The sequence below is a fragment of the Puma concolor genome, chromosome A3, assembly GCF_028749965.1.
Source record: "Puma concolor isolate L17-30 chromosome A3, mPumCon1.1.hap2, whole genome shotgun sequence".
Lineage (NCBI taxonomy): Eukaryota > Metazoa > Chordata > Mammalia > Carnivora > Felidae > Puma > Puma concolor.
Genome location: NC_141669.1, coordinates 128925272 through 128943051, shown reverse-complemented (window position 1 = coordinate 128943051; position 17780 = coordinate 128925272). Strand labels below are relative to the sequence as shown.

The 17780-nt window shown below is 38.5% G+C and overlaps 1 protein-coding gene across 18 annotated transcripts in view; it reads left to right on the top strand.

Annotated features, from left to right (window-relative positions):
- Window positions 1-17780, top strand: part of STAU1 (staufen double-stranded RNA binding protein 1) — a 94200-nt gene that overhangs the window by 38944 nt on the left and 37476 nt on the right. For 13 of the 18 annotated variants that reach the window (XM_086702434.1, XM_086702435.1, XM_086702445.1 and 10 more), the window contains 2 exons: window positions 9857-9927; window positions 16093-16381. The exons of 1 other annotated variant lie outside the window; for it this stretch is intronic. In XM_086702434.1, the coding sequence (XP_086558560.1) occupies window positions 16177-16381 (205 nt within the window). In that variant the 5' untranslated portion in view covers window positions 9857-9927; window positions 16093-16176. The remainder of the gene's footprint in view (window positions 1-9856; window positions 9928-16092; window positions 16382-17780) is intronic. 4 more of the 18 variants (XM_086702451.1, XM_086702443.1, XM_086702449.1 and 1 more) reach the window with 1 other exon arrangement.

Sequence of the window (17780 nt, the reverse complement as noted above, 5' to 3'; positions counted from 1 at the left end):
TCCGCTGAGCCAACTACAAGATTTCATCAGTTCCTTCAGTGTGAGCATCCTCCGGCTTCTTGTCATTTCATTTCTGGGAAAGTTGCTGGCCGAAGCTTTCCTTGAGTTCAGGAACCCTTTCCGGAGCATTTGCTCGGTGTCAGGCCCTGGAGGGGGCGGTGTATGAAGCTGGAAAAAAATATGTCTGTCTTTTCTTGCGCTGCATCTCTAACTTCTAACTCTTTTTTCACTGCAGCTTTGCTTTTATTCCCTCCGTCCCTGTTGGCCGACTTTCCTTTTAAGCCCTTGCCCCATCTCCGTGTCGCAGTATTGCTTGTGTGGAAGTTTTCTTCTGTTCCTGCGAAGATATGTGCTTCAGTCTGTTCTGCCTCTGTTCTCTGGCTGTGGGGACGTTTTTAAGGTCACTCTTCCCTTCTGCTTGTAGCTTTAATTGTTTAGAGGGTGGTGGAAAGAGAGTTAATCGGGCTTTTTGATTGATTTTGGCCTTTCAGGAGTCTGTGTGCTTACCAAATATAAATTACATTGCCGCTTGTTGAAGTAAAAACTAAAAATACAGTTGGATTGTAGAGGGAGCAGTTTATGTCCTTCTGGTGACAGGTGGGATTTTTAAACCAGCAACTTTAAAGATACCGAGTTTGTTTTAATTCTTCATGTAGTTGCAATGTGTACCTTTCATTAAAGGAAATGTAACTCATAGTGGTTCAAATTTACAAAAAAGCAGAGAGTGTGTGTTTGCTCTACTGAATGATCTCCTGTATCATAGGATTGTTTTAGGTAGTAAATTTCCTTACTGAATTCAAAATTGTTTTGATTTACACCTGTCTCTTAATAACATGTGATGCAAAGTGGCCTCTCTGACGTTGACATTTTCCTGTAATTTTCTGACAGAGTCATTTCTGGTGTAAAATATTTGTTTGGATGACTCTTTAAAAACACCTAAGAAACAGCTGTACCAGAGTGCCTGGGTGGCTCAGTCAGCTAAGCATCGGACCCTTGATTTCAGCTCAGGTCTTGATCTCAGCGTTGTAAATCCAAGACCCACGACTGGCTCTGTGCTGGACATGAAGCCTACCTAAAAGAGAGAGAGAGAGAAAGAGAGGGGAAGGAAGGAAGGAAGCAAGAAAAAAAAGAGAAAGAAAGAGAAATCTGTGCAACAAGCATGCCTCTGCCACATCTGAATTGTAGTTTTGGGAAAATGGTATTTTAATATTGCAGTTGATAACTTTTTTTATGTTTATTTTATTTTTGAGAGAGAGAGCCAGACTTCTGGGGTGGGGGGTGGGGGTGGGGTGGAGGAGAGGGAGGGGCAGAGAGGTAGAGAGAGAGGGAGACACAGAATCCAAAGCAGGCTCCAGGGTCCGAGCTGTCAGCACAGAGCCCGATGCGGGGCTCCAACTCATGAACTGTGAGATCATGACCTGAGCTGAAGTCGGACGCTGAACCGACTGAGCCACCCAGGCGCCCCATAACTTTTTTTAAACAACTTTTTATTACGGAAAACATGCAAAAGTTGGATAACTATAGAGAATCCTCATGTATTGGTCACTTAGCTTTGACAATAATTAACTTGTAGCCAAGGTCATATTGTTTCAAGTAGTACCTCCTCCCCCAAAGTAGGTTATTTTGAAAGAAATCCTAAACATCATATAATTTTACCAGATTGCCCCAGACTGTTAATCTGTCACAAAATTTACTTTTAGTGAAATCCTAGTTCTCATTTTGTTTATTGGACTTGTCATCTTTGTTTATACATGATTATCATACAGCAGAAAAAGAATGAGCTGCCACATTAGCTCTTGGTTCAGTGCTTTTCCCACTCAAAGTCATGTCCAAAATGTTGCCTTGCTTCTTTGTGTACAAAAGCAACAGTTCTTGAGCTATTAATGGCTATAATTGAAAAGCCATTTTCGTTTTCGTGGAGACCTGTTAAACCACTTCTAATGGAGAATAACTTTGTGTCATAGTTAAACTATAGTTAATAATTCATAATGAAACTTTCAAAGTTTCTTTACGGTGGCATAAATATGCTGCTGTCACCTCAGGTTAAGAATTAAGCAAAGGGTATTTGCTTTCCAAACTCTGTTGTAGAATTATTTTTAGTAAGTATGAATGAATTTCACAGCATAGATGCTCATGTTTTTTCTTTCCTGTCTGAAAAGAGATTTTTTTCCTAGAGTGGAGGTTGACAGGAATATTGCGTAAGTAAGGAATCATTACTTAATTTTCAAGTTTCTGGTCATGGACACTTCACAGTTTTTAGACCTGTAACGTAATTTCAATTGTGTATGTTTACTTTTGAGCTTGATCAGGTGTAGTGAAAATGGATGTTAGGTTTTACTTGTTACAATCTGAGAGATGGAGAGGGATATGAATAGCTCTTAAAATTAACTTAGGAAAAAATAATTTGGTATCTAAGAAAGGGCACAAAACGTACTTTATTTTTTAAAAAAATGCTTAGTGCTTCCCAGGAGGCTTAAAGTAAAACTTTTAAGTATTTGGAATTGTTACCATAAATACAGTTTGTTCAGACTTAAATTGCTCTCTTTTAAGATTCAGCCAGAAAACCCATTTATATACAGATTATTTTAAGTTTGGAAATGAGCATGACTCATAGAACTTCCCCCCCCTCATCTCTGAAGTCTAACCCATTAACATTCTGAGTGTAATCTTCAAACGGTGGCCTATACTGTGCTGCTGTATCCAGCCTCCCCTCAGTAAGACAACGAAGATACTTACTATAGGAGTCCAAGCGGGTCTCCGCTTACTGAGCAACTTTCTCTTGCTCTTAGGGGATGGAGTGAAAGTGAAATTCACCATCATAAAAATGAAACTTTCATGAAAAAGACATCTTTTTGTTGGATGTCATAAGTCAGTTCCAGGGACCTTGTTTTTATGATCCTGCAAACTGGATCATCTTATTTGCTGTTACACTTAGTGACACAGACGTGTTCGGTTTGTGGAAATGTGAATTCTTCCCCCTCAAACAAGAGCTTTTGGCGTTGCTTTCTTTCTCTCGGAATGGGATTCTGGGGCCTTCAGAAGTGTTTAAAGAAGTTTATGACAGATTTTGTTTCACACTAGACCTTTTGCGTCACACTAAACCTATAAAAGCTTGTTTTAAATTTTCAACTTTTGGTGACAGAGACCTTTGTGGCTAAAATGCTTCTGGTGTAATTTTCTAAATGAGCTTTTCCTTAAATAAAACCTCATTAAAAAAAATCAAGGCTTAACATTTATGCTGTTTCAAAAAGTATAATTTACAAGTTAGAGATTGAACTAGAAGACATGTTATTCACTATCCTTATTTTTCCCCAACATTCTATTATGAACATTTTCAAACCTGTAACAACATTTAAAGAATTGTAGTGTGCACCTCCGTATCTACCATCTGCTTTCTGCTATTGACATTTTACTATACTTGTTTTATCACGTCTCTTTGAATTCATTAATTCATTTTATTTTTCTTTTTTAAAAGTTTTTGTTTTTGAATTTTTTTAAGTTTTATTTGTTTAAGTAATCTCTGCACCCTGCGTGGGGCTCAAACTCATGACCCCGAGAACAAGAGTTACATGCTCTTCTGACTCAGCCAGCCAAGTGCCCCCCATTTTATTTTTCAGTACATTTCTTTTTTTTTTTTTAATTCATTTTTGAGAGAGAGTGAGCAGGGGAGGGGCAGAGAGAGAGGGAGAGAGAGAATCCTAAGCAGGCTTCGTGCCGTCAGCAGAGCCTGACATGACACGGGGCTCAATCTTAAGACCGTGAGATCTTGACCTGAGCTGGAATCCAGAGTGTGGATGCTTTGCTGACTGAGCCACCCAGGTGCCCCCACCACAGTTAATTTTACATCGAGGCAGCTCTATAAGGTGTTCCTAGGACTTTAAAAGCTTTGTTGATATTTGTTTCCAATTTTGCTTTGACTCTAGAACTTTTTGCTTTCTTGAAGAAATGTTTAATGAATTTTTGCACCGATGTGTGCTTATCTATAAATCAAGTGTTACAAAGTTTGAATAATGTTGGCCAGATCCTTTGTTCTCACCTACTAAAGAGAGAATAGGATTACAAATATATAGCTGTGTTAATTGTAACAAACGCCAATAGATGCATGACTTGGATATCTGTTGCTCTAAACTAGAAAATCTTACCAAAGGAAATTATTTATTATTAAACGGTAAAGGGGGGGAAATAACTGCAAAGAGCTTAATTTTTAAAATATTTACATTCCCATAGTGAATAAGGTTGATGTAAAAGTAATTTATGTCACTGGATAAGAGAAGGTAGACACAAATTCTCCACAAACTTTATTATAGTTTCTGGAATTACACCTGTGCATTTATTTGTCAAAGGAGTATATTCAGGGGGTTCCTCCAAAGTAAGTATATTTACTGAAAGCAAAAGTGGGAAAATCTATCGAAGAAAGTACTTGCTTTCGATTAAAAATTAGTCTTCTAAATATTAAATTTGTAGCCCATCTGCTTCTGTTTAATCTGGAATCTAATTTGGGGGAGAAGTGTGATGATTTTGTGAGTTTATAACAGTAATGGAACCAAACTAGGCTATTTTTTTATAATGTAATACAGAGGTCATAATTGTTCTAGAAGATTTTTGTTATTTCTACCAGACTACAAAGTCTAAAAAAAATGTACTTAAGTGCCCTGGGGTCTTTGCCTTAAATGAAAATGATTGTTCATTAGATTGTCTCTATATTTGATGTAGCTTTAGAACTGGTTGCCCAGTGAGTGGGTTGATTTTAGTCAGCATGTTCTCTGTTCCCATTTAAAATGGTTTTTACAAGTGGTGTGTAGCTATAAGCTTATATTTATAGATGTTTATGTGGCTGAGGACAGGATTAGTAAATTTGCTGGATAATAATACTTGCTACTATTTATTGAGCTCTTAACCATGTGCTAGGTAGGTTAGGATTACAGGATGAGGGTTACTTGATGCAGGAAAGGAATCTGAAGGGTCAGATTGAATTTATCTAATAATATAAAAAGCTGCTGTTCATCAGGCTCTTCCTTTGTGCTAAGAGTTGAAGTAGACGCTTTATGTTATATTTCTGATACTCGAAAACGTCTTTGCAGATGTAGGTTCATAGTGGCTGAGGATACTGAGGCCTGTCTAGGAGGCCAAGTAACTGTAGTGGGGTCCTGAGCTCTATCCATTGAACCATCCTTCGTCTCTAATTATGCTCAGGTGCTTTTTGTTTAGGGTAGTTTTTTCTGTGTGTCACCAGTGCTTTACCATAGGTAGGATGATTTTTGTTTACCAGAATATCAGACCAATTTGAAAAAAAAGCCTGTATCAGTAATACTCAATTTTTAAAATGAACCCTATTCATCATTCCCTTGAAATAGTTTGAAGACTTACGGTTTCCTGGTTTGCTGTGATGGATTGATACAGTCAAACTAAAACTTTTAAGGTGATTCAGAGTTTGTGGAGTTGGGGGAACTACTTAGAAGTAAACGGGGAGAAGGAGGTTTCATGAACCTGTAGGAGGCTCTCCCCTAAATTATTGCTATAATCATTCATGAAGTTTGCTAAAAATGATTTATGAGCTGTAAATAAGGTTGTTGTTAAGAAAATCAGTTTCTTTATTTTTTTTTTTTTCATGTTTGTTTATTTTGAGAGAGAGAGAGAACAGGGGAGGGGCAGAGAGGGAGAGAGAATCCCATGCAAGCTGTATGGGGTTCCATCTCATAAACTGAATTGTGAGATCATGACCTGAGCCAAAATGAAGAGTTCGGATGCTTAACAGACTGAGCCACTCAGGCACCCTGAACGTGATTATCTTTAAAATTACAATATTCTACTTTATTGGATATGAGTTAACTAAACTTCCAATTAACTTTATAGGGCCGGGTGGCTGTTGCCCTCTTTGCCTCCTAGCCATTTCTAACATCCATTTCCTCACTGATGGTATTGGGAATATTTCATGTAACTTTCTGTTTGGTATTGAACTGCCTCCCGAACAGTTTCTTTTTTATTTTCTTTGAATTGCTGATCTCCTTGAATAGGAAGCCTCTTTGGTTCTCCACCCTGGCGGTAGTCCTCTCTTAGGGTTAGTTTTAAAAGGCTACATCAGTGAAATGAAACCTGTTGTTTGGATTTGGGGTTTTCATGAGTTGGTGTGTGAGTTTCCATTGTGTGTGTTTTTTTTTTTTCAACGTTTTTTTGTTTTTTTGTTTTTTTTTTAATTTTATTTTTGGGACAGAGAGAGACAGAGCATGAACGGGGGAGGGGCAGAGAGAGAGGGAGACACAGAATCGGAAACAGGCTCCAGGCTCCGAGCCATCAGCCCAGAGCCTGACGCGGGGCTCGAACTCACGGACCGCGAGATCGTGACCTGGCTGAAGTCGGACACTTAACCGACTGCGCCACCCAGGCGCCCCTCCATTGTGTGTTTTAACCTCAACTGAGGTGACCGTGTAGTCTGTAATGACATACGTGTGTCTCATTAATCATGAAAAGGTGTTGGAAATGGGTCTTCTCTGGGGATGAAGTGAGCACATGCTCCTTCTTAAATTGTCTATATCGGTTCCCCTCAGGCACAAGCTTTTTGATTTAACTAGATCTTGTCTGATTTTCTCACAGTTTTACTTTTTGAAGTCCGTGCTTTCTATAGATTAAAATTAACTGAGGCATGAATTTTCTACTCTTGCAGATTCCACCCTGATACAAACAGGGCCATTGTCTGCTGATGGCATTGTGATTTCGTACAGAATGCTAGGCAGTCCTTTCCTCAGTCAGAAAGAAGATAATTTATATGTAGTGATAAGTCTGATTATGCCTGGAGGCTTATGTTCTTTGTTGCACAATTTAACCAACTTGCTCATTGAAGCTCTGTGACCCTTCACCTAGATGACAAATAGAGTTAGGTAAATAGTTTCCTTTTGGTTTGTAGTATAGTGAACCTTTACAGTCTGGAACATTCAGAGTATGACTACTGGGTACTGATTTTCCTGTTAACAGACTTTACCTGTTTAAGCACCAAACATAAAAAAAGAATAAATTTTTTTGGAGGGAGGGATAAAGTTCTTTCTAATTTTGCTTTTTTTTCCTTAATTTTTTTTCTTTTTTAAATGTTTTATTTGGAGAGAGAGTGCATGTGCTCGAGAGAGAGTGGGGGAAGGGCAGAGAAAGAGGGGGATAGGGGACTCGAAGTGGCACAGAGCTCAGTGTGGGGCTTGATCTCACAGTTGAGAGATCATGACCTGAGCCAAAGTTGGATGCCTAACCCACTGAGCCACCCAGGTGCCCCAATAATGTGTTTTGACTGTGACTTAACATCATTTTATAATATCAGTTGCAGTGTACCCTAAGAAAGTGATGTTTAACAGCTAACCCTGGCATGGAATATCATACTTTACAAGCATTTCACCTACATTACCAGTTAATCCACCCGAGAAGTACACAGTTATTATTTTACTATCATATGAAATTGGTGGTGGTAACCCCATTTAATATATTAAAAGGTTGAAGCCTCTTGCCCTATTAAATGAAGCATTTATCATCCAACTGAGCACCAGAGTTGGGACCCAAACTCAGATTTCCAGCCAGGAGTTTCCTTCCACCATACCAAACAACACTGTGCTTAGCTGGTTTGCCCTTATCCTAAATCAGCATTTTGCAGCTAAGGGGTCTTTGTGTTCTTATGTATCTTCTTTAGTTATGATGTGATGTGTGATCATAAATGATTTGTTACTACAAGTTAAAATGCCACTGTGAATTCTTAATTTAAGTTTGTGTTAGGTTCAAGGTTGTTCCTGTACAAATGTGAATTCCACAAGGACAGGGACTGTATCTTATTTGTGCACCCCTTTCTCCCCAGTGCCTAGGATACTGCCTGCAAATAGGTGTTCAGTAATTGTTGAATGAATAAAGCAATGAATGTAATTCACTGTTTTGCATTCTAGTGTGTGTGCTTGAGTGGGAAAGAAAGAGATTTGGGCTTTACCCCCCAGTCTGTCTTCTCTACCACTGCTTAGAGAGAGTAAGTGCTGTGTAGATACACTGGAAACAATCATGACGGCTTGGGATTATCATTTGAAAATGGTTGAGGGACTTCAAAAACTGAGTTTGCTCGCAGGAGTGTGAATGTGTATGAGTGTCAGCTATCCTTGTATTGTGTAAATATGTCTGAAATCCAAATGGTTGCACGCTGCTATATTTCTCTCCCCTCCTCCTTTTTTCTTTGTTGTAAAGTTGTTGGTGATTGTTTCTTACTGTTGTCATGATGTCTGATTCTAGCAGCTCCCTTTTCCAGTCTTATTTATTTATTTCATTCTAATTTTTTTTTTTAAATTTTTTTAACGTTTATTTATTTTTGAGACAGAGAGAGACAGAGCATGAACGGGAGGGTCAGAGAAAGGGAGACACAGAATCCGAAACAGGCTCCAGGCTCTGAGCTGTCAGCACAGAGCCCGACGTGGGGCTCAAACTCACGGACCGTGAGATCATGACCTGAGCCGAAGTCGGACGCTCAACCGACTGAGCCACCCAGGCGCCCCTCATTCTAATTTTTTAAATTTCTGGGTTGGGCTAGAAAACTTAGATACCCAAACCTAACCGTAATGGTTCAGCACAGATAGGCTTGAACTAAGGCAAAGGCCCCAGGAGTAAAAGGCATGAGCTCTCCAGGGTGGTCTTAGCTATCTCTTTGGGCTGCTCAGGGGCCTTTTTCAGTTTCCACTAATGCTAGTCTTGTGAATGGGTGAGATTATGGAGCAACAGGATTCTAGATTGTTAAATTGTTAGCATAGTATACTATTTACAGAAGGAACTTTAATTGTTAAAATACTGTAAAACAAAGGAGAATTTATTTTACTTCTGAAATTTTGGACAGTGAACAGCTATTTCCATCCTCTGTTAAGCCCCAATAGCAGTGAGGAATTGAAATGAATGAAATTACTTAATGTTGTAAAAATGCAAAAGGCATCTCAAGGTAAGGAGGTTTCTTTGTTACTGACTGCAACCCGGGTTTGAGCTGCGTATGTCCATTTATATGAGGATTTTTTTGAAAATACAATACAGTATTGTATATGTATTTTCTCTTTATGATTTTATTAATATTTTCTTTTCTCTAGCTTGATTGGAAGAATACTGTATAGAATACATATACAAAGTATGTGTTAGTCAACTGTTTATGTTGTCGGTAAGGCTTCTGGTCAACAGTTAGGCTATTAGTGAGTAAGTCTTCGGGGAGTGAAAAGTTAAAGCCTGAATTTTCCACTCTGTGGGGTGGGGCATCGGCACTCCTAACCCTCTTGTTGTTCAAGGGACACCTGTACTACCCTTTAAAAAGGAAGATACCTGTAGCTAAATCAGACCTGAGAGTTTGAGAATTAAACTCTTATGTCTCCTGAAATCCAGTTCTAAAGAACGATTATGGTTTGGATTTACTAGAGGTAATGTGCTTTTTTGTATTGTGCAGTTTAATATAAGAATATTTGTGTACAAAGTGCCTTTTTGTAAAGTTTCCCATGCAATTGTATTTGCATCATCAAGCATATGGTAATATTTATAACAGAATATTTAGCCAGTAGTTTAAAAAAAATCCATAAGTTTAAAAATCAGGCTTGTGTGATCAGACAGTATATGATGTCCAGTTTCTTTCTTTAAAATTAGTTTCGAGGTATTCACAGCTCTCTCGTGGTCATGTCTCCACAAAGTACTCTTTACCCAGTTGGCAGTTGTATCTTTCCTGAATTCTGCAGTGTGCTGCTTTAAGCCATGACATCATGCTTTCAGACACTTCCCTACTTGTAAGTTTTAGGTTTCCCCAAAACTTGAATAGTATATATCTTCACTTTCAGAAATGATCTACTCTAATAAATTATTATTGTTTCTTATTTTCTAGGAGTTTCCTAACCACATAACCTCTCAGAACTGAACCAAAACAACATTATTCCTGGAGCACCTCTTTTTAAGGTACACGTAATTTGGTGCTATAATTTCAGGCCTGTTCATAATCTAATATTTTTTGAACTCTTGAATGACTTGTGTGGAAAATGACTTTTACTTCTGGCTGTAATATTAGAGAAACAGAACAAATTGTATGCAGTTTGAATTCCTTCTCATTCTTGAGATTTAATTAGAAAGTAAATACAGGGAAGGTTGATGACTAGAGTGGAAAGCCCTTTAGCCTGTACTGCCATATACTTTAAATGTTGAGACATGAAAGTTGACCACCAAAACTGTCTTTTTTTTTTTCTTTTTTTTGAGATTATTTATTTTGAGAGAGAGATAGAGTAAGCACACGCACGCCAGCAGGGAAGGGACAGAGAGAGATGGAGAGAGAGAGAACCCCAAGCAGGGTCTATGCTGTCAGCACAGAGCCCAGTGCAGGGCTAGAACTCACAAACCACGAGATCATGACCTGAGTCAAAGTTCAAGAGTCAGATGCTCAATTGACTGAGCTCTCCAGGTTCCCCTAAAGTTGTCATTAAACATAACTTGGTTGGTGAGCATCCTGATTATAGTGGCTTTTGTCGTTTGCCTTTCAGATTGTTAATGTAAAACTTGGTTTTCAAACTTGTGGAACTAATCCAACATTGTTTTCTGTCATGAGACAGGGTTATGAATCAAGTTCCATTTACCACTGGCTGCTTGTGATGATCTGGACCAAAAAGATTTTACAGTTTTATGTCAGGGCACTGTGAAATACACTGCACCTGTCATACTGCCTTTTGTTTTTAGCACTTTACCTCAGAGCTAAAAGCATATCATTATACTGTATCCCCGAGGTAGTGATTAGTGGACAAGTTAAACCCAGCTTTCTTTGGGAATGAGGAAATTGAAGCATAAGGAAATTAGAGAAGTTGTACCAGGCTCAGTGAATGGATTTACACTGCGTTTATTTAATGCTTTTCTTTTCAAAAAACTGAATAACTGTTACAATGCCTCAGGATTTTTTCATTGTTTCAGCTCTCAGATTGCTACAGCTAAAGCTTTGTCAAATATCCTACTACAAGGTGTCTGGGGAAACTGAGGCACCAGGCAGTGGATTGCCAAGAATTAGGTGAATAATTGCTATTTTGTTTGGGAGTAGAACTGAAAGCCACAACTCAGAAGTTTGATCTGATTTAACATTGTTGGTTGCTACTTAGCAGCAAGGCTGGTTTCTTAGAAACTGGGTCTTGACTCTGGTCTGTTTTGCATGAAGATGATGGTAAATGCAGTCGTGTTTCTAGGTAGTCGGCACATAGTTACAGAGTACAATTTCCCTTTTCTGAAAGGAAAAGCCAGTTAACTTTATATTAAACTAAGCCCCTTCTTATTTAAGAATAGGTCACACAGTACTACTCTTAAAAATCTCCAGCAAATCATGAATAGTTATTCATTTTGGTTGGTTTAAAACATTTTTGTATGTTTTTATAAGTTTAGATTTTAAAAAACACTTCCGTGTTTACAAGAAATAATGTGTTTGACTTTAGTAATTTTTAAGAATTCCTCCTAGGGAATGGGAGAGAGGAGGTTGATAAGGTTTCAAAGCTAGGAAAAAAGTAAGGTTTGCAGCTTATTGGGCTGTAGAGGTAAAGTTTTTTTTCATCTTCGTATACAGTTTGGTGTGATGGTTTTTATAGGATGAACAATTGAGAATGAATTCTCTTTTAGGAAGTGTTTCTTTAAACGGACCACCCAGTGGTTACATTTGTGTGGAAGGAAAATCCTCCGCTTCCCACTTGGCACTGAGCCACGTTTGAGACAGGAGCCACATTCAGTCACTTGGATGCAAAGATCTTAACAGCCTGAGCTTCCAGGCATTATTTTTGGCTGATTTTATTGTTTTGCAAGTGATTATGCCTCCTTGGGGCTACTTGTCCCGTCTTTCTTTTGAGCACCAAGTACATAGTGGTCTGTTTTGTTTTTCCCTCTGTCTTAAGTAGTTGGGTCATATTTCTTTTAAAGAACCTTTTAATTATCGGGTAATTTGATATATGGGCCTGCTATGGGATATTATTTGCTTGATAATGCTGTTATCTTCTTAGAATTGATTATGTAGGAGTACAGCGATTGCTGTGTTTCTGTTTTTGCAGCTGCCTTGCCTACAGGTGTTTGGATGATGTTTGGAGTCAATGAATTGCTATTCTGGGAATCAGAGTGGGGATGGTGGGTGCTGGTAGGGGTGAAGATAGGGAGATAGGGTGAGTTTATTTGTAGAAAACATATGACTGCATTGCAATTTCTAAGGTGTGTCCACAGAGGATCTTGGAAATAACTGTTGAATTTAAAGGAATGATGTGGGCATTTTAGATGTATTTTAAGGCTATTGTACTACTCTTGTATTTGTGTACCCATGCTATGTAAGATTTGAGGGAGGACTTTGAAGGAAGAGGTATTTACTAAAATGTTTGTGGCTATCGTAAAAGCTTGTCCAGAATTTGGATGACTTTTTCTTTTCCTTTTTTCTTTCACACACCTTGTTTGGAAACATCGCTTATGGCAAAGGGGAATGATGTGTTGAATACAAAAGTAAAGTCATGTATTATGGTAGCTACAAATTGGATATTAAAAATGATGTTCTTCCATAATTGCTGAAGTAGTTGTTTCATATGACAACATTTAACAACCTGGTAGTTGAAAGTAAGACTAAGCACCCTTATAGATATTTCTGTAAACTATTTCTGGAAGGATCAGCCTTCTTGTGTATTAAACAGATCACTCATTGCATTCACTATGGCCTAGACTTGGTAAATCACTGCTGAGTGAGGAATTTGCATTTGTGCCTCATCACTTTTTAACACATTACTTGTAATCTCTTTCTTTCTTTATTTTGAAAGAGAGAGTGAGAGTGTGCGTGTGAGCAGGGGAGGCGCAGAGAGAAAATGAGAAAGAATCTCAAGCAGGATCTGCACTGTCAGCATAGAGCCCCATGTGGGGCTCGATCTCACGGTTGGTGAGATCACAACCTGAGCCAAAAGCAAGAGTCAGATGCTCAATCGACTGAGCCACCCAGGCACCCCACGTAGATATAATTTTTTAAAAATGCTTTTGTAGTATTCATGTGCCCATATTCCCCTTCCCTACTACCCATTAAAAAGTACTTGACACTTGTAAAAAGGAAGCTGCCAGCCAAAGTGAGACTCTTTGTTTTTATAAGAAGACTTTTGTATCACCAAGCCAAATTTGGGACTTGGGGGAGTTGGAATTAGGAGTCTTTTAAAAAAGATGGTACCCCTAACTCTGCCCTATCACTCCTCTGTGTTATAGTGCTGATTATTTGTGCTAGATAAATATAAGGATTTGAGAATAAGAAGAGTTGGTGTCTAAAGCTCTTCAAATAAGAGAAACCAGGAGATTAAAGGCCCTCATCTGTGCTGGAGGCAGGGAAAGAGCAACGCAACACAGGCTTAACAGTTAAAGGTGTTTCCAGATCTGGGGGAAACTGAAGTCTTTGTGTTTTCAATTTTCAACCTAATTTTACTGTGTGTAAAATACTGTTCTTTTATAAGAAGACTAACAAATCATTTTAATCTCTTTTGAGTCCCTAATGTGTCTGGTGGAAAGTAATCCTTAAAGATAGGCTCAAAAGAAAAGACAAGTTTTCATTTAAGGTTTTAATCTTCGGGACAGAGTACTGAACAGCAACAGATTCTACATTTATACAGAAGTAGTATCTCCAGAATTCCATGATTCCACTAAATGCTGCTGTGAACTGTATAATTAGCAGTAGTGAAAAGCTTTATTTGTTCAAATTATGTGGGTAAATAGTATATTTTACCCTATTTGTAAACTACGTTAGCTGCCTGTCTTCTCTTTGGGAGAGGAACATCTGTTTGGGTAAAATATTAGCCTCAAAAATTTTTTTAGAGCCTTTTGAAATGAAAAGGAGATTTTCTTTTCCTAAAAATATAAGCTATTTATTAAATTAGTAATATTTTATTTTGTTGGTTGGTATATGTATACTCAAAATAGCATCCCTGGTCCCTCTATCCACTAGATCCCAGTAGGTCATCCCATCCTCCAGTTGTGACAAACAATATCTCCAGACATTGTAAGATGTCTTTGGGGACGAAAATTGTCACCTCTTTAGAACCACTGCATTAGCTTCTCTTTTCAGGCTTAAAGACACATAGAAGTGTTCATGTGCTAATGAGTACTGTTTGTTGAATTTTACTATTGGTCATGGTGGAAATTAAAAATTTGTAAATTACTAGGGTTTTAGGAAATTTCTATTTGCTGTTTTGAACTACTTGTTTCAACCAGTTGTTATAAAGATACAATGCCAGGTGAAGATGAGGTTAACATTTTGGGGGCAGTCTTAATTAAAGGCCATTTGTTCCCTTTTTCAACTTCTAGAAAATCTGTGTATTTATGTCTGTGACTGGAGATGCTGGTTGTGGGCCTGCTGTAGACAGCATTAGCCAAAACAGATCCTTTGGGGCCCTACCCTTTCTAAATTTAGTTCATTCAGTCTCCTCCTCTGAGAGCCACCCAGGGCAGGGTTGGGCTGCTGCTTATGGGATGCAGGTAGGCTCTGGAGCAGACGCTTTGCTTTTGACTTTTTTTTTGACCTGTAACCAGCGATTGGTGTTGTGCAGTTGTGAGTGCACTATAGATGATTTGGGGAAGGGGTGGGGGGAAATGCCATTGAGGCAAAGTGTAGAAAGAGGGAGTGCAGGTGGGTGGGGGGGCATTGAGAGAGAAATATTTCTATTTTGACAGCTGAAGGAAATCAGAATAATGACACAAGGTCCTAGCTAATTTTTGGGTGGTTCTGGACTTGTTTCTTGACATTGGCAACTTGTCTGCCAGAACGGTTATCTAGTCTTCAGTGGACCTCGTCTGTCACTTTGTTCTGACTCCAAAAGTAAACAAAGGAATAACTGCAGTATGGGGGATTTTGGTGAACAAGGTGGTGCTTAGGTCTGTATATCCAAAGTCATGTTTCAGCTGAGGTATTTGGGTTGTTGTTTTTAGTTTTGCAGTTCTTTTTGCTCTCAGCAAGAGAGAATGTGCCAGAACTTCTCAAGTAACTTAATTGTGGTCCTTCATCTCTTTCTAAAGATCCAGCTTTAATTAAAAATCATCTTGAGACTGTTAAAAAAATTAAAGTAACACTCTATAATAGAACTTTTGATTTATTTGTTTGCTGGTTTCTGTTTTGATTGCCTTTTTCTACTCTTTGTTGCTACTGGTTATTTTTGAGTACTTTTGCTTAAACATTTTCAGCTTTTTGAAGGATGGCCATGAACGTAAGCAGAACTGCCCTTATTTTTGACTTAGGAGGAAATTTAAATGTAATAGAAGTAATGCGTTTGGAACTTATAAGATGAAGTAAACCATCTCCTCTGCTTCCTGGGTCCCACTGCCCAGCCACACCGATGAAATGGCCAGTCTGAAATCTGTTCCTCTCTTCTTCCTCTTTGCCACTTTTGCTTTTAATAGTACAAAGGCTATAGAATGTTCTTTACTATTCAGATGATTTCTCAGGATCTTGCGTATTAATGTAGATGCAACAGTTTTGTTTGTGGTCTGTAACTAAATGAGACCATCTAGACAAACCTCGTAGGAAAAAAAATAGATCTTTTGTCATCACGAGGAAAAAGCAGCAGCAAAAGTGAGAAACTCTTCTCTTTCTTCAGTGAGCTTAAAGGAAAACTGTAAGGGTACCAGTCAGCACATGGCCCTTCCATGGAAGCAGTGTTTACAAATTCCGCATTAAAGGGTCTTACGAACCCATTTTGCTTTCAGCTTCTTAGAGTTTTGAGGCCAGAAATCTTTACCATATCCTATATGGTATGGAAAGCCTCTCCGTATTTTTTAATTTGCCATTTTGAATATAAACTATAGTTCATAGCTCTTAATATTCAATAATGAATGTCATTTCACCCTACTGGATTCTCTTTATAAAATGAACATGCAGAGCATATGGGTATTGTAAGTCCTTTAAAAGCACTGTGAGAAAGTCACGAGGCCAGGAACCTCACTGTATACCAAGGAGAGAAACACTTCTAATACATCAACATAGCTACAGGCCTAACGGGACTAATTTCATTCTTGAGTAGGTGACACCAATTTTGACTGAATATTGGCGATTACATATCTCCTCTATAATTTACCTTTTTATTTTCTTTCCCTTACAACTTTTAGGTAGAACTTTAGACTTCATAGCACTGAATTAACCTGCACTGAAAGCTGTTTACCTGCAGTTGTTCACTTTTGTTGAAAGTGACCATGTCTCAAGTTCAAGTGCAAGTTCAGAACCCATCTGCTGCTCTCTCAGGGAGCCAAATACTGAACAAGAACCAGTCTCTTCTCTCACAGCCTTTGATGAGTATTCCTTCTACTGCTAGCTCTCTGCCCTCTGAAAATGCAGGTAGACCTATTCAAAACTCTGCTTTACCCTCTGCATCTATCACACCCACCAGTGCAGCTGCAGGTAAGCGTATGAATCCAAGTGTCTTCTTTTTCAAATGTTTTCTTAGCCTGTTTTCTGATCTGATAAGTAGACTGCAGATGTAGGGAACTCTCACATTACCTTCAAGAAGCAGAAGAAAGTATTAACATCCATGCTTCTTTTTTCCAGATATAAAACACTGGTTGTATATTGGGTTGATGGAGGCCTGAGTTGACAGACCACTTCAAAGTGTAAGAAAGAGAATTGAAAAGTAAACTATAAAACCTAGTTGGTTATAAAGTGGTGTCTAGCAGAAAGAATTGAACAGTAAATACCACTCTGGATATTTGTTGTTTTATGGGAAAATTCTGCTTTAAAAATTATTTCCCAGAACTGACCACGAATTCTTGTATGTGTGAGCCTCCATTTTATATGCCTTTGAGATTACATCCCAGGCAAGGGGGCAGCCACATTTACTGGAAAGCCAGAGAGTATTGGCATTTGTTAGTTTTTATTTTGAACAAGTGAGTTTAAGTTGAGGTTCCAGAGGTAGTTCAGAAATCACAGTGAGGACCCATTAGAAATTGAACACTGAAGCAGAGAGTTTTAGAGAGGGAGTAAGTTCAGAAGCATTTAAATCTGCTTATTAAGAAAATAAAAAAGAACTAAATGTGCTTGTCGATGGGGTGCCTGGCCCGCTCAGTCAGTAGAGCACGTGACCCTTGATCTTGGTCATGAGTTCGAGCCCTGCATTGGGTGTAGAGATTACTTAAAAACAAAACTAAAAAAGGAAATAATAGCAAATAAATGTGCTCATCGTTGAGAAAAGACTTGAAACACCTGAAAAATAAACAGACCTGAAAACAAATGTTCTGCTTCCCAACCCTCCCCCAAAGTGGTAAAACCAATTAAATGGGGTGTCAGCATGGGTGTCTCCATACCAGAGTCACCTTCTAACACATCTCTCAACCCCTTGTGTTTGACAATTTCCCTTGCATTTCCTCTTTCATTTCTCATTTCCTTTACTTTATAAATCTGTTCTTAGAGTGTTGGCTCACCCCACTCTCAGCTGCATGGCATCTGTCACACTACCTCTAGACTTCCGTGGATTGGCTCACCGGGTAGCAGTCTTGACTGGTCATGATACCCTAAGAATTCAGTTTTCCCCAAATTTGCCGTCACAGACCATCTTAAAAGGAAATGTTACAGACTGTTTCAGTCCTCTGGGATTTACTGCCTTTTCTTCTAATGTGTTCTTATATCCACATCCTATTACTCCTGCCCACCACGGACATTTTATTTTACTTGTAGAATTCTCTGAAGTAGATAAGGTCTGAGGATGGCAGCCTCTGAGAGAAGACTAGGAATGAGACACTAGCTGTGTAGAAAACGACAGTCATTGTTTGAGAGATGGTATTGGCATGTTGAGTTTTGCGAAATA